The 12,822-nt window shown below is 40.7% G+C and overlaps 3 protein-coding genes across 36 annotated transcripts in view; all 3 read left to right on the top strand.

The window, feature by feature from the left end:
• LOC120450241 (protein phosphatase 1 regulatory subunit 12A) overlaps positions 1-8,953 on the top strand; it is a 30,998-nt gene extending 22,045 nt beyond the window's left edge. For 11 of the 33 annotated variants that reach the window (XM_044006148.1, XM_044006147.1, XM_044006154.1 and 8 more), the window contains 4 exons: positions 3,975-4,117; positions 4,190-4,280; positions 4,711-4,797; positions 5,802-7,219. In XM_044006148.1, the coding sequence (XP_043862083.1) occupies positions 3,975-4,117; positions 4,190-4,280; positions 4,711-4,797; positions 5,802-5,918 (438 nt within the window). In that variant the 3' untranslated portion in view covers positions 5,919-7,219. Of the gene's footprint in view, positions 1-419; positions 559-2,526; positions 3,712-3,974; positions 4,118-4,189; positions 4,281-4,710; positions 4,798-5,801; positions 7,220-7,723 lie in introns of those variants that run through there. The other 22 variants (XM_044006153.1, XM_044006158.1, XM_044006167.1 and 19 more) reach the window with 12 other exon arrangements.
• A 1,033-nt stretch (positions 8,954-9,986) lies between these two features.
• On the top strand, positions 9,987-11,022 carry LOC120448836. Its single transcript, XM_039631037.2, has 3 exons — positions 9,987-10,176; positions 10,230-10,540; positions 10,602-11,022. Exons 1-3 carry the CDS (start codon positions 10,044-10,046, stop codon positions 10,911-10,913), a joined length of 756 nt encoding a protein of 251 aa, XP_039486971.1. The 5' UTR covers positions 9,987-10,043; the 3' UTR covers positions 10,914-11,022.
• Positions 11,023-11,233: 211 nt separating this feature from the next.
• On the top strand, positions 11,234-12,736 carry LOC120448834 (putative protein TPRXL). 2 transcript variants are annotated; one of them, XM_039631035.2, is made up of 4 exons: positions 11,234-11,594; positions 11,677-11,999; positions 12,053-12,562; positions 12,632-12,736. In XM_039631035.2, exons 1-4 carry the CDS (start codon positions 11,462-11,464, stop codon positions 12,704-12,706), a joined length of 1,041 nt encoding a protein of 346 aa, XP_039486969.1. In that variant the 5' UTR covers positions 11,234-11,461; the 3' UTR covers positions 12,707-12,736. The 2 variants fall into 2 exon arrangements, with proteins under 2 accessions (XP_039486969.1, XP_039486968.1); XM_039631034.2 differs by having other exon boundaries at positions 11,238-11,594; positions 12,053-12,736.
• The last annotated feature ends 86 nt before the right edge of the window (positions 12,737-12,822 follow it).

Below are 12,822 nucleotides of genomic sequence, written 5' to 3' on the forward strand. Positions count from 1 at the left end.
GTCTGCTTTTGATCAAATTTTCCTAGTTTCGGTGCAGTCATGTGTCAATGACTGTGCTTCGCCTTTTGGCCCAGTTTGCAGTGCTCTCGTTTGTGGCGTGTTTCCCTGATTTCTTCTGACCCCAGCATAGTTAACAATTTTGCGTCTCGGACATTGGGCCAAATACGTGTGCGATTTACTAAATTTAGATGTGGCTCAACCAGGTGAAAAACTCGCATAACGAATTTTTGTGTGCGCAATTTCAAGTGAAAATTTGGCTCCTTTCCCTGCTCTTATTATTTCTTGTGTTCATATTTGAGTTGAAAATATGCCGCCACCTGGTCTTCTTTTATTTTTCCGGCTTTTCCGCTCTTCACTTGGCTCTTAGCTCCATGTGGGCACTCTTTCGCTGCTCTTTCGTGTTTATTTCCGATCGTTCGCTTTCAAATAAAACATTTCAAATCGTCTGCGAGCAACACAGTTGAGTTTTGTGCGCCCAGCACAGCGGATCATCTCAGTTCGATTCAGTTCAGATCACCCAAACCCAGCTAATCCAATCAAACCAGTCTAAATCTCAATGTAAATCCCAATTAAACTCAAGAATTCAATACGTCAAGTGCAACCAGAGACCGAAAACCACAAGACCTGTCGAATGTGTCAAAGAATTGTTGGGATCAGTTTACCCCTGGGAGATCATAGATCACGGGGGATCGTAGCAGCTGGAGGGGATTTTCCAAACCAAAGTTGATGATTTGACTGCCAGCCACAAAAAGTTCGCTCGTTTTCAGTTGATGGAATCGCTCCGCGTTGCCTTTTTTGGCCAACTGCGCATAATTTTTGGACATTTCAAGTTGATGCTCTCTCAGGTGGCTTTTGCAAATATGGTCAGCTATTTTGATAAGTTTTTAATTTGATTTCGTGAACGTGCCTAATTTATTTGTATTTCTTTCGTGACCACAAATGCTAAAGTTTAACAAGAGAACTGAACAAAAATTCATTGAACATCTTAGAAGTTCAAAATTTAATAAAAGTCAAGTTCAAATCAAAAATATGAATTTGTCGAACAATACTTGTAAAGTATTTTTCCATTAAAAAAAATATTTTTGTAAATGATAAATTCAGTAAAAATCTGAAGGTTTTAGTCATGTTTTTATAGATACTCTCCTAGAAAATTGCCAAATCATTTAGCTAGTATTTATCCTTTTTCTTGATTTACGTCCATTTCCTAATCTTTTTTATGATGCCTTTGCGACCCGGCTAGTTCATTTATCTTCCGGATGACACAACAGAAAATGTTATTTTTAAAAGCTTCGTTTTTATAGATTTTACGCGATATTTGCCAAGCAAAATGTTTGAATTACCACAATTCAGAAGGCACAAATGGGGAAAATTATTGCAAAAGACTAAACATTAAAAAAGGCGCTTCATTCATGGGCGATTTCCTATAGATAGAGCCATTTAAAAGGCAGATACATAGAACGAGTCTTGTAGAAAACAGAAACGGTTCGTCATGAATTATATGCATTGGAAAATCGCTTGAAATGAAAAACGTTTTCTGGTCTGACGGTCGGTTTCATGTTTGTTGTTTTGTATCGCGTGGGCGGAGGATGAGAGGCATCAACTTAGAGAAACAAATAAATACCAGGCCGGCAGCGGGATATTCGCACCCATATATCACGTTTTCTATGTGTTTTCAATCCTATGAAGAGCATCCCGTCGAGATCCAGTCGAGCTATACATACGTCGAAATCCGAAATGAAAATTGTCAAAATGTATGCCTTGACGTCATTTTCGGTTTTCCCGGTGCACGTCCAAAACCGACCCCCAAACCACATGTCAATATTGCGTTCTCCAAATCGAAATATATCCCTCGAGTATATAGAGACATGTAAACACACCGAAAAGCTGTTTGTTTTCCTTTATTTTTGTTTATACCGAAGTCAAGAACATTTTGTGTGTTCGCTTTGATTATAATTGTAATTGCCTTTTGTGTGCGCGTCTATAATTGGAACACAAATCGATCAAAATCGAACTCGAAATGCCCTTTAACTGCAAATAATTCCCAGGGGTATCGTTCGTTCCCATGCGTTCTTTATATAGCATCTTGCATTTGAACTAAAGTTCAAAGAGTCTTTTGAAGGATAGCTGTCCACATTCATTAAAAGCTTTTCTTGTCAATTAAAGAACATTTACCGATTTCATCTGATTTATTTAGTTTAATTTCGAAAACACCTGAAAGTGGTGAACTGTAGATCGCAGTTTATAATTCTATTAATTCTGCATACCCAAATAATGAAGGACGTGTCTAAGCTATTAATGGTATACTTATGTGAAACTATCAATAGATAAAACGAATTGGGAACGACTTACCTAGTATAAAGTCAATGCAAACTTGTTGCCAGATGGCAGATCCCCTCCGATAGGAAAGAGCATTCAGATCATGTGGCTTCTGGTTGAACTGTTTAAGCGTAATTGCACTTTGGCACTGACGATTGATATACGAAGTGCCAGGCGAGACGGCAACTAATGGGGCCCATGTTCTTATAGCTTATAGCTTCCATCAGCGAGATGTCCTTTCGCTCGAGATCAAGAACCCAGGCGCCGCTGTCCAGTCGGCGGCGATCGTTGTCCTCCAGCTCGCGCATGGCTCCCTCGAGTGGGGGATCCGGGGCCTATAACTACAACGGAAGTAGCTATAGCAGCTCCGGCAGCACTGGTCGTCCCTTGAGCACCGGCTACTTTCCCAGCAGCAGTGGCGTCTCCAGCTACCAGAGTCCCTATGCCAGTGTCTACAGCTCGAGGGAGAGTTTGTATGGCGGAGGAGGTGCTGGTCGGAGTTCTTATGGTAATGCTAGCAGTCGCTACGATTACGGGGCCTCCAAGTATCACCTCCATCAGCAGCAGCATCATCATCATCTTCATCAACATCAGCATCAGCAGTTCACCAGCACCAACCACTATTCGAATCAGCATTCCCATCAGCCAACTCCCAGCAGTGGCCCATCGACGGCAGTAACCTCATCCGCCTCCACATGCCATGCGGCATCCATAGCTTCTGCGTCCAATGCCGCCATGCCAGCAACTAAAACGCAATCGCACCAGGGCAACCGCTACTATCTGCAGCTTCAGCCCACCGCCTCTTCATCTGCTTCGGGTTCGGCAGCCACAAGCGGTGGTCATCACTATGGCCACCTGGTGGTGGGCAAGCATATAAGCCAGAGCCATAGTTACGGCCAGTCTAAAGCCTCTGCTCTCTCCTCCTCTCTGTCCACCGTCTCGTCGTCGTCCTCCTCCTCGGCCTCGAATGGAACAGGCAGCGGTGGTGGAGGCTACGACAGTTCCAGGTACAATCCTAGCTCCTATTCCTCGGCGGGATCTTCGTACTCCACAAGCGATCGATATGTCAGCCCCTATTCGAGTAGTTATGATAAGGGTGTGACCACCGCCTCACTGACCTTCAAGTCACCCGGTTTGAGTTCGTCCAATTCCTTCAAGAGTTCGCGTTTACTGAAGACCAAATCGCTGTCGGCATCAAATAGCAGCCTGAATGGAGCCTATGGTGGTCCATCCTCAAATGGAGTAACCAGTGCCGGAGCCACTGTGGCGGCCATTGCAGCCACGAGGAGCAACTCTCTGCGGGAACAGGAGCGCAAGTCTCGCAATCGCACGCGGTCGAAGAGCGCGGCACAGAGATCCATTAGTGCTTCCTCCGAGAAGAGTGAGGGATATGAAGTAAGCAGGTGTTCTGGTTAAGTCTTTTTGTATTTAATTATTTAATGCTGTTGTTGTTGTTATTGGTTACGATTTTGCACTTACATATTTAATTTATTTACTTTTAAAGTCTATCTTGAAAAGCATATAGAACGGATACATTGTACATTTAATCAAATCAGAAAGTACATAGTAGAAGAAGTGAAGTTTTTAGAAAAGACTTCAAGTTTGTACTGTTTTGTTTTAATTGCTAAAATTCGTTTCCCGTTTTTGCCTCCTTACAGAGTGGCAGTGAGCGGACATCCCGTTCCCGCCTGGGCAGCACCGCGAGTACGGCCACCACCAGCGAGTCAAAGAGCTCCAGCAGTAATGACAAGACGGAGAATGGCGATGGCATTGACTACAAGGCGCTCTGGGAAGCGGAAAAGTGAGTAGATTTGCCCAACAAGAAACCCAATTTATATAACCGATCCCGATTATGATCGATAATCCCATATAGGTTGGAGAACGATAAGCTGAGGCAGATGCTCAAGCAGAAGGACGATGAAGCCCTGCAGACACGTGCAACGCTCGAGAGATTCGCCAATGCCGTAAGTACAGAAACACGCCCCTAACATGCCACGCCCACATCAGCCCACTATAAACTGAAAGCCGATAAACCATTACCGAAACTGGCAGCAGTAACCAACAACAAAACAACACGCAACACCATAAACTTAGTTCAAGGATGCACTAAAATAAACATATTTACTATATATCTTTATCACACAAAAACCACCCACCTCGCTGCCTCTTTTTCCCCCTCATGTGAAGCTTACTGCTCGCGCTCTCTTTCGCTCTTTACACCCCGCTCTGTCGTATATATATCTTTTTTCGATCCGTTGAACAACAATATGAACCCCAACAAACTACAATAAACTACACCACAAAACTGAACAAGAAAAACCAAGACCCGAATCCGAATCGAAATCGAAAAACAAAAATCGCAAAACCACATCTTGTTTCATTTCACATTCGCAGACAACGAAAAATTCACTATCTGAACTTGAGAAACGCGAAAGAAGAGCTATGGAACGCAAGCTTTCCGAGTTGGAAGAAGAGCTCAAGGTAATTACAAAAGTGTCCTTTGCTAACCATAAGTGTTAAAAGTGCCGCCGCTGTCGCTGTTTTTGTGTTCTGAGAACAGGACCCCAAAATTGATTGCTATTTTGGTTTATTTTTATTTTGGTTCCATACCCCATATGATTTGTCCAAGAGTTGTGATACTTTTCCCCCGAAAAGCCTTGTTGCATGTCTGAAATCTTGATTTATTAACCCCCCTATTATTAACTGGAATTGAGCTGTTCTGTTCTTATAACCCAAAATCATAATACCCCTTCGCACTGAGTTCGAGCACACGTTTCTATCACCCTTATATATTAATCTTACTTTTATAATTGCCTTTCCTTTTTGGCCATCATATAGAACACCTAGTTAGTTGACTAGCTGTCTTCTGTGTGTGAATGCCATGGCACTTGATTTGATTTGAAATTAATTTAGCAAGTCCTCCTGTGTATAGTACTTGTATTATTTTGTGCCACCCCGCTGTACAGTGATGCGATCGCTTTGATTTCCCTCGCCAATTTATTTTTGCCCCACCTCCGCCTAGTGATCAGATCATACATTTGTTTTCTATGGTTATTTTTTCATATCACACCACAGCAACAACAGACATCAGACATGTTCTCATCTGAAGACCATTATGTTTCGCTGTCATCATCGCATCTCAATTCATCACTCGCTCAATCTCTCGCTCTGTCATTTGCCACCTTTTATGATTTTTGGTCACTGTTCCCATGCGTTTATACGTTATACGTTTATCGTTATACGTCTACCAATCGCACTCACATATTTGTTACAAATTTTAAACAAAAGCGCTCTCATTGAACAATACGCTCACTCAAATTTGATTTTCTTTTCTCTCTCTCTTCCCACGCGCCTCATCGATCGAACAAACAATCGAAACTATCGAAACAATCGATTATCGGCAATCGCTCAAATGAAAACATGCCTATTTTCCACTTATTTTTCTTGCGTCGCCGCTGTTGTCCTTATTCTTTGTGTGATTTTAGCTATTGCAGAAGCTAAAGACTGAGAACGATCGTCTGCGAGCCGAGAATCGGGCCCTCACGCGGGTCGTCTCCAAGCTGACCACCTCGGCTCAGAGTCAGCTGGCCAAGACCAAATAGGCGCAGATCAAAAGCATTTAGATTGCCCAGCACCAGCCCACATACACCCCAAAATTCTCCCGCCCCTTGCTCACAAGCACAATGTCGCGATTATCGTTATATCGTTTCTATTAGAACTGGAAAAGCATCGATGTTTTTGCAGGTAAACATCGATAACCAATAATCATCGATGTTTTTCTTGCTTCTGTTTCGTTACTACAATACATAACTTCGATGTCGTTAAAAATATTATATGGATATTTAAGCATAACCAAAACCACAATAACTAAATGTATCGTAGCTAAATTTAAGTTCACATTGAGCTCATTGGCTTTGGACTGGTCACTGGTAATATAACATGGTATTTAACATATATATACTACTACTCCTTGGGAGTTACTATATACTACAGACCCTTTGATAGAACCACAACCTTCAAAAGTAGTTAATTTTTTAATAGTAAAATATTACTCACACGGTGCAAATGTTGCGAATTGGAAATGTAATTTATATCGAACTATATCATATGGTCGGTCCCTACATAAAACTGTACGGCCGATAAGCACTTATAAATCAAAAGTCAGCCCACTCTCGAATCAAATCAAAGTAAAGCTCATCGAAACCAACGAGATCAAACATCAAGTCCCCACCAACAAAAAAAATTAAAAAACAGCATCGGCGATTAGCGGCCAAGGATCTGGAGGCTTTATATAGGGTCTCCAAAAGTCGATCATCAGGGAGAGCGAAGTGGTCTAGTTGGTGATGCTGGAAGCTTAACGGTAAATGCCCCACCACTGACACTCAGTTGAGCCATTCTAAGAACCTGCGCCCCAATATTATGAGCTGGCTGTTGTTTTGTTGTTATACACATACCACTTATAAAGAATATAATAAAATATATTATAGCTATAACTGTAACATGGAGTGTTTCAAACTGATGGAGAATGATTGGAAATAGCTTGCAACAAAATACTGACTTTAAAATTGATTGCGCCTTAAAAAATTATATGATTGTTTAATTAGGAGGGAAATTTCGGAATAAAAGAATTGTTATAAAATGTGGATAGGAGCTGTGTTGCTTTCAATCCACCAACATTTTGAAACACTCTGAATGTACATATAAACAATACTTACTTAATACTCTACTCTTTAAATAATGTCTATTAAACTATACTATGGATTTATACCTCTTGTTGTTACTATTGTTACCAGTTTTATCTGCCATTTTGTTTACCCTTCTGTGTGTTTTCAACCACAACACCACCATTGACCGATTTTGAGTTATATATATATATGCATATATAAATATGAAATAAACAAAATTTTGCTCACTGTCGATCTTATTCTATTACTTCCGTTTATTGTTTGAATACGCCACATTGGGTGGCTGTATATTTATGGAACACTCGCATCAGGCATCTATATTCATGAGATTCATTGGACATTATATGATCGATTCGTCTATAGCTCGCTTATCACAGCACACGACACGCGTCATAAAGATCACACGAATCAGATTTCGCAGAGACAATTATCTAAGCGCCTATGTTTCGAGTGTAGTTTGTGGTTAAGTGCATGCTATCTGGTTTTATTCGCAAGATTAGGGCGTCCAGATGAGTTCCATTTTTAGGTAATTACTAATTGTTTCTTGTTGTTGCTGTTGTTGTTGCTGCTGTGGCTGCGGCTACCGCATCCCCAATAGATTAACGAAGCATGCCCCATGCACATCTAACTCCAAGACTTGTGCCTCCCCTGCCCTAAACGTATACCCATTTGGATATCTGTACAAAGTGAACTAACTGAATTTCTTCTCATCCGTTTAACAGCAACTTGATGCCTACAAGTCGGATAATCATCGCCTGAAGGAGGAAAACGCCGCGTTGATTAGAGTAATTAGCAAATTAAGTAAATGAAATTATGTTTTACTTGCAGTGTATGTATGTCTGAGAACCTATATCATCGAGAAGCAACAATTTTACTTTAGTTACCAGCTGGCAGAAGGCTGAACAAGAATGAAAATGAATGTTAAAGCAAAGTGCGATGCAAGCGAAAGCCGGATATTCGCGTGAAAATTTCAAAATTTGTTTATTATTTGTGTTAGGCCGTTAAGAATTAGGTGAAACCATGTTTCAAATATCGTTGAGAATTGTTTCGTTCGTTTTATATAAAGAATTCTTATGTATTTGGTCAAATTTTATATTCGAAATAGAGAAAATTATAAATAAACTTACACAAATCAAGCCTAACTATATTTACATAAACATACGCAACGTGTATAACTATCAGAAGATCAAAAGAAATGAAATGGAAAGCGAAAACCTTTACATACAAACTGAGAACATAATCATCAAATGAGCCCTAGTTACATTACAGATTAGTTTAACTACATGATACATATAAATATATATATATATATTTTTTCATATATAAATTATATATACACATTACATAATATATATTTAAAGCAACCGAATCATAAGTTCAACATGTCAATGTGTAATATCATCGAGGATCCAGACCGCCAGTTCATGAGACTCCGGAGATGTGTCGTAACCAGCCCACGCGTCATCTTACTAAGTGTAATCATTATCATCCAATTGTAATTGTGTTTAGTGCTGCATAGATAAAGGCATCGGTGATACCATCAAAAGCTATAGTATGTGTACCCTTAAACTGAGGAGACTTATTCGCAAAAGCTCCATGGCGCTGTCCTATAGATCGGATGGGTTTCACTACGTATGCCCAATTATTTCTATTATTTGAGTACCTTAAGATAAGCAGACACTTTTAGTTATCTCCTTTACTTCGAAACGTATTATATACATTTACATCGTACTATATTTTACTTTCGCTTATAACGAAACAAATGATCATACGCATATTTCTGTTATTTATTAAATTCGCCTAAGAGATTTTGTGTTACTCGTAAATGGAAACGATAATCAAGCATAAACATTTATAAGAACGTGAATTGTGTAATATGTAAAATTGTGTGAGAAAATATTTATGAAAATTTGATTCAAATACGAAACTTAATAAATGTGATCGCAAGCAAATCCACGTTGTTTCCCTGTGCACTTTCCAAGGATGAATGGGGGTACTAAGGTGTTTCTCGGAATTATAGTTATTTTCGCCTAGATAGCAAAGTGCCAATTATTGTGAAGGTGATATCTTTCACTCAACGTGTTCCCAGGTTTATTTTTATTCCCGTTGCTCGTAGAGTAAGTGGGAGGGTATACTAGATATACTAGAAAGTATGTAACAAAGTAGGTGTGTATATATTTTTGATCAGGATCACTGACCAACTCGATCTGGCCATGTCCGTCCGTATGAACGCTTCGATCTCAAAAACTATAAAAGCCAAAGGTTAGGCATGCAGATTCCAGAGACAAATGCTGAACCAATTTATTGATATTTTTTTCATTTTCTATCGATTTGCTACGCCTACTCTAACGCCCAAAACGGCAATGCTTACACTATTGAAAGTTATTTTGTTTTTTCTCCATTTATTATTTGACTTGCCATTTTCTATCGGCATTTTGGCCACGCCCCTTTTAACGCCCAAAACTGTCATTCCCACACTTGAAAAATCTTAAAGAAATTTTATTTTTATGATTTTTTCCCAATTTATACCAATATTCCAGAATAACAATAATATGTTAAATTTTCTCGTTCGCTCTTCCAGCAGCTGAGTAACGGGTATCTGATAGTCGAGAAACTCGACTACAGGGTCGGGTCTCCTCTGGTTTATTGTCATTTTATTTATTTTTTGATAAGACCAACCTTAAAGTTAACATGTGAAATTTATTTGGTACTTGTTTTTTTTTTTGGTTATTCTTCGTCTGGTAAACAGTAATCCACAATCTGCAGATCCAGTTTGATTGATCCAGTAATGAATCATGATTTTACTTATAAATTATGTAGGATGTATTAATATTTAAAAGTCAGCCCTGTTCGTAGTAGAAAAGCTTTTAATATTACTTTTCCCTGACAAACAATATTATCAGAAGAGCCATAAAAACGTCACTAAAGTTGCATTTATTAGGGCTTTGAAATCATCAGCTATATAAGAGTGCAAGTGCATTGAACGAAATCTTCAAACTATTTCGAGGTTTTACCAGAGAATCTACTTGAAGTCCTTGGAAAATGAAGCGAACTCTCCTGATTATGTCCATAGTTATTTGTGGCCTAGCTGATGTGAAGGCACTAAACTGTCAGGAGTGCCTAACGGATAACGAAGTGTATTGTGTAGACCAAACTTCCTATAGGAATTGCATCAGTAAGTTTAGATCAAAGTTCCTTGGTACTTAATTCTGAGACGACTTCATTTAGAAAGTAAACCTTTTGGCAACGTGATCAGCTGCCCCACCGATACCGTTTGCACAAATTCCAAAAATGTTTGTGTGAAAAGTTCTGAGCTACCAGACTCTATAGTCGATGTCTGTGGAGCCTCCGGTGGAAATGAATGTGCAACGTGCACCAATCAAAATTATGCTTGCGTTAGCAAAAATCAATTTATAAGATGCGATGGATCGAGTTTGGTGGACTCCAACATCTATGAGTGCGATACTGATGAGATTTGCAGTTCGGAAGCTCTTGAACAGTTCGACAACATATGTGCGCCTTCGTGTGTTCTTGATTTTGTATGTATTCTTAGGTAACTGGTTTGGGCTGTGTTGTCATCCTTCATCCTTATTTTTGCAGCTCAGCTTGAGAGCCACTTGCAGCAACAGTGAATACACGACCACAACTACCGCAGCTCCGACAACTGTCACACCCAGTATAGATCAGAAAAAGAAAGCCTGCGATGAAGCAAATAAAGAACTTGAAATACCTGAAGGCACCATGTACTTCTTTACGATCTACAAAGAGGATACTTCCTGTCACACTTATCTCTACTGCCAGAAAAATTCAACCACATGGGACACCGCTTATTTATCCTGCGAACAACCCAAGCCATATTTCGATTCAACTGCCAGCCTCTGCGTAGCGACGAAACCGTCTGGATGCTCCTAAATCGGATAATCCTTTGTTTGCAGAACATACATATATCATTAGACGATCTTTAAGTTTGAATTTTCAGCTTCAGCACCTTTAAATAATATATTATGGGATTTGGGCATTAGTGTTGTGTTCGTTTTATTTCTGGTATTAAAATGCAAATAGAAGACAGGATTTTAGATTTTATAAAATATCTTGTTAATTTGAAGGTAAGAAGAAATGCATAGCGAAAAAACATGACTCAAAAGGTAACAGCAATGTCAATAGACCTTCAAAAGTACCATATACGATTACAGTTTATGAACCGCACTTCCAGGTATGAAGTACGTAAAATTAAAAAGCATGTTGCTGTCATTTAGATCGCTCCAATATTACTTTATGGTAATAGACTTTTGGCAGGCATAGACAACGAAATCTGACAAACAATATTATCAACCCATAAACCATTGAAGGTTAATGCATAGCGAACTTCTCCGCTATATAAGACGGCAGATGGGTGATATGGATCATATCAGAAAATCATTCAGGTTGAGCAGCAATACGGCGAAAAGCTTGGAAGGAACATGCAGAGGATTATCGCCTTGGTGGCCATCATGGCATGTGGACTATCGTTCGTGGCAGCTCAGTCTTGTCAGACGTGTCAGGCGGAGAACGATGTGTATTGCGTCGATCAGAACAGTTATCAGAATTGCATGAGTAAGTCCTGGGCCGTAGTCCTTTACAAGCTGAAGTCCTTCAAAGCACATTTTACACTTAAACATCCTTTTCGGTACCTCAGAAAATGCTCCAGTTGGAGATATTGTCGAATGTCCCGCGGACACTGTTTGCTCCAATACCGACAGTGTTTGTGCGAGTGTCTCCGAGCTGAATTCGACCGTTTTGGATGTGTGTGGAGGCTCTGGTGGAAATGGGGCCCAGTGTGAAGTGTGTTCCTCAGGCGCCAAATACGCCTGTGTCAGCAGCTCCCAGTATGCCCGTTGCTCCTCCACCGGTGATGTGCTGACCACCAGTGTGTACAGCTGCGGCGCAGATGAGATTTGTAGCGTGGATGCTCTGTCTACTTATCAAACCGTCTGTGTACCGTCTTGTGCCTCCGAATTTGTAGGTTTTGTTGAACTAAAAAACGATCCATTGTAACTTATGATCCCTTGCAGCTTGGATTGGATGCCACCTGCAGCAACAGTGTTTATCAGCCCACCACGACAACTACAGTGGCACCGACGACAACACCCAGTGCTGAGCAAAAACAGGATTTATGCAATGATGGCGAACCCAGTTCCCAGCCTAGTTACTTCTTTACCAGGATAACTGATGACTCCACGTGCAACAGTTACCTGTACTGCCAGAAATCTGGAACCACTTGGGTAGCCCTCTACATGACTTGTGCCCCCGCCAAGCCCTTCTTTGACTCGACCACGAGCTCCTGTGTGACAACCAGGCCGACCAGCTGCTCGGTAACAACCAGCACGACCACTACTACGACCCAGTCGCCCTCTGATTCTTCAACGACGGCTTCTTCAACGGACTCTTCCTCAACGGAATCCTCCACCGAGTCTTCGTCCACCACTGCTTCTACCACGCAGTCTTCAACGGATTCCTCTACCGAGTCTTCACCAACGACCGCATCTTCCACGGCTTCTTCATCAACGGAATCCTCCACTGATTCTTCGTCCACGGAATCCTCTACCGAGTCGTCGTCCACCACACAGTCTTCAACGGAATCCTCCACTGAGTCTTCGTCCACCACGCAGTCTTCAACGGAATCATCTACCGAGTCTTCCTCCACAACTTCTACGACTGCTCCTTAAGCCAATGATTCCACTGCTGGCACTTGTGCTTAACACAGGTTCACGTCTACCAGTACAAGTTTCGTAGTGAAAACATTGAAATGCTTTCTACAACCTCCTAAAATAATGAAACGATA

This window comes from Drosophila santomea, chromosome 3L, assembly GCF_016746245.2.
Source record: "Drosophila santomea strain STO CAGO 1482 chromosome 3L, Prin_Dsan_1.1, whole genome shotgun sequence".
NCBI classification, from domain to species: Eukaryota; Metazoa; Arthropoda; class Insecta; order Diptera; family Drosophilidae; genus Drosophila; species Drosophila santomea.

Coding starts and splice junctions, on each gene's coding strand:
- LOC120448836 (XM_039631037.2), top strand. CDS start 10,044: ATGAAGCGAACTCTCCTGATTATGTCCATAGTTATTTGTGGCCTAGCT. Junction 10,177..10,229: donor TTCCTATAGGAATTGCATCA/GTAAGTTTAGAT, acceptor GACTTCATTTAG/AAAGTAAACCTTTTGGCAAC. Junction 10,541..10,601: donor CTTCGTGTGTTCTTGATTTT/GTATGTATTCTT, acceptor TTATTTTTGCAG/CTCAGCTTGAGAGCCACTTG.
- LOC120448834 (XM_039631034.2), top strand. CDS start 11,462: ATGCAGAGGATTATCGCCTTGGTGGCCATCATGGCATGTGGACTATCG. Junction 11,595..11,676: donor CAGTTATCAGAATTGCATGA/GTAAGTCCTGGG, acceptor TCGGTACCTCAG/AAAATGCTCCAGTTGGAGAT. Junction 12,000..12,052: donor CGTCTTGTGCCTCCGAATTT/GTAGGTTTTGTT, acceptor GATCCCTTGCAG/CTTGGATTGGATGCCACCTG.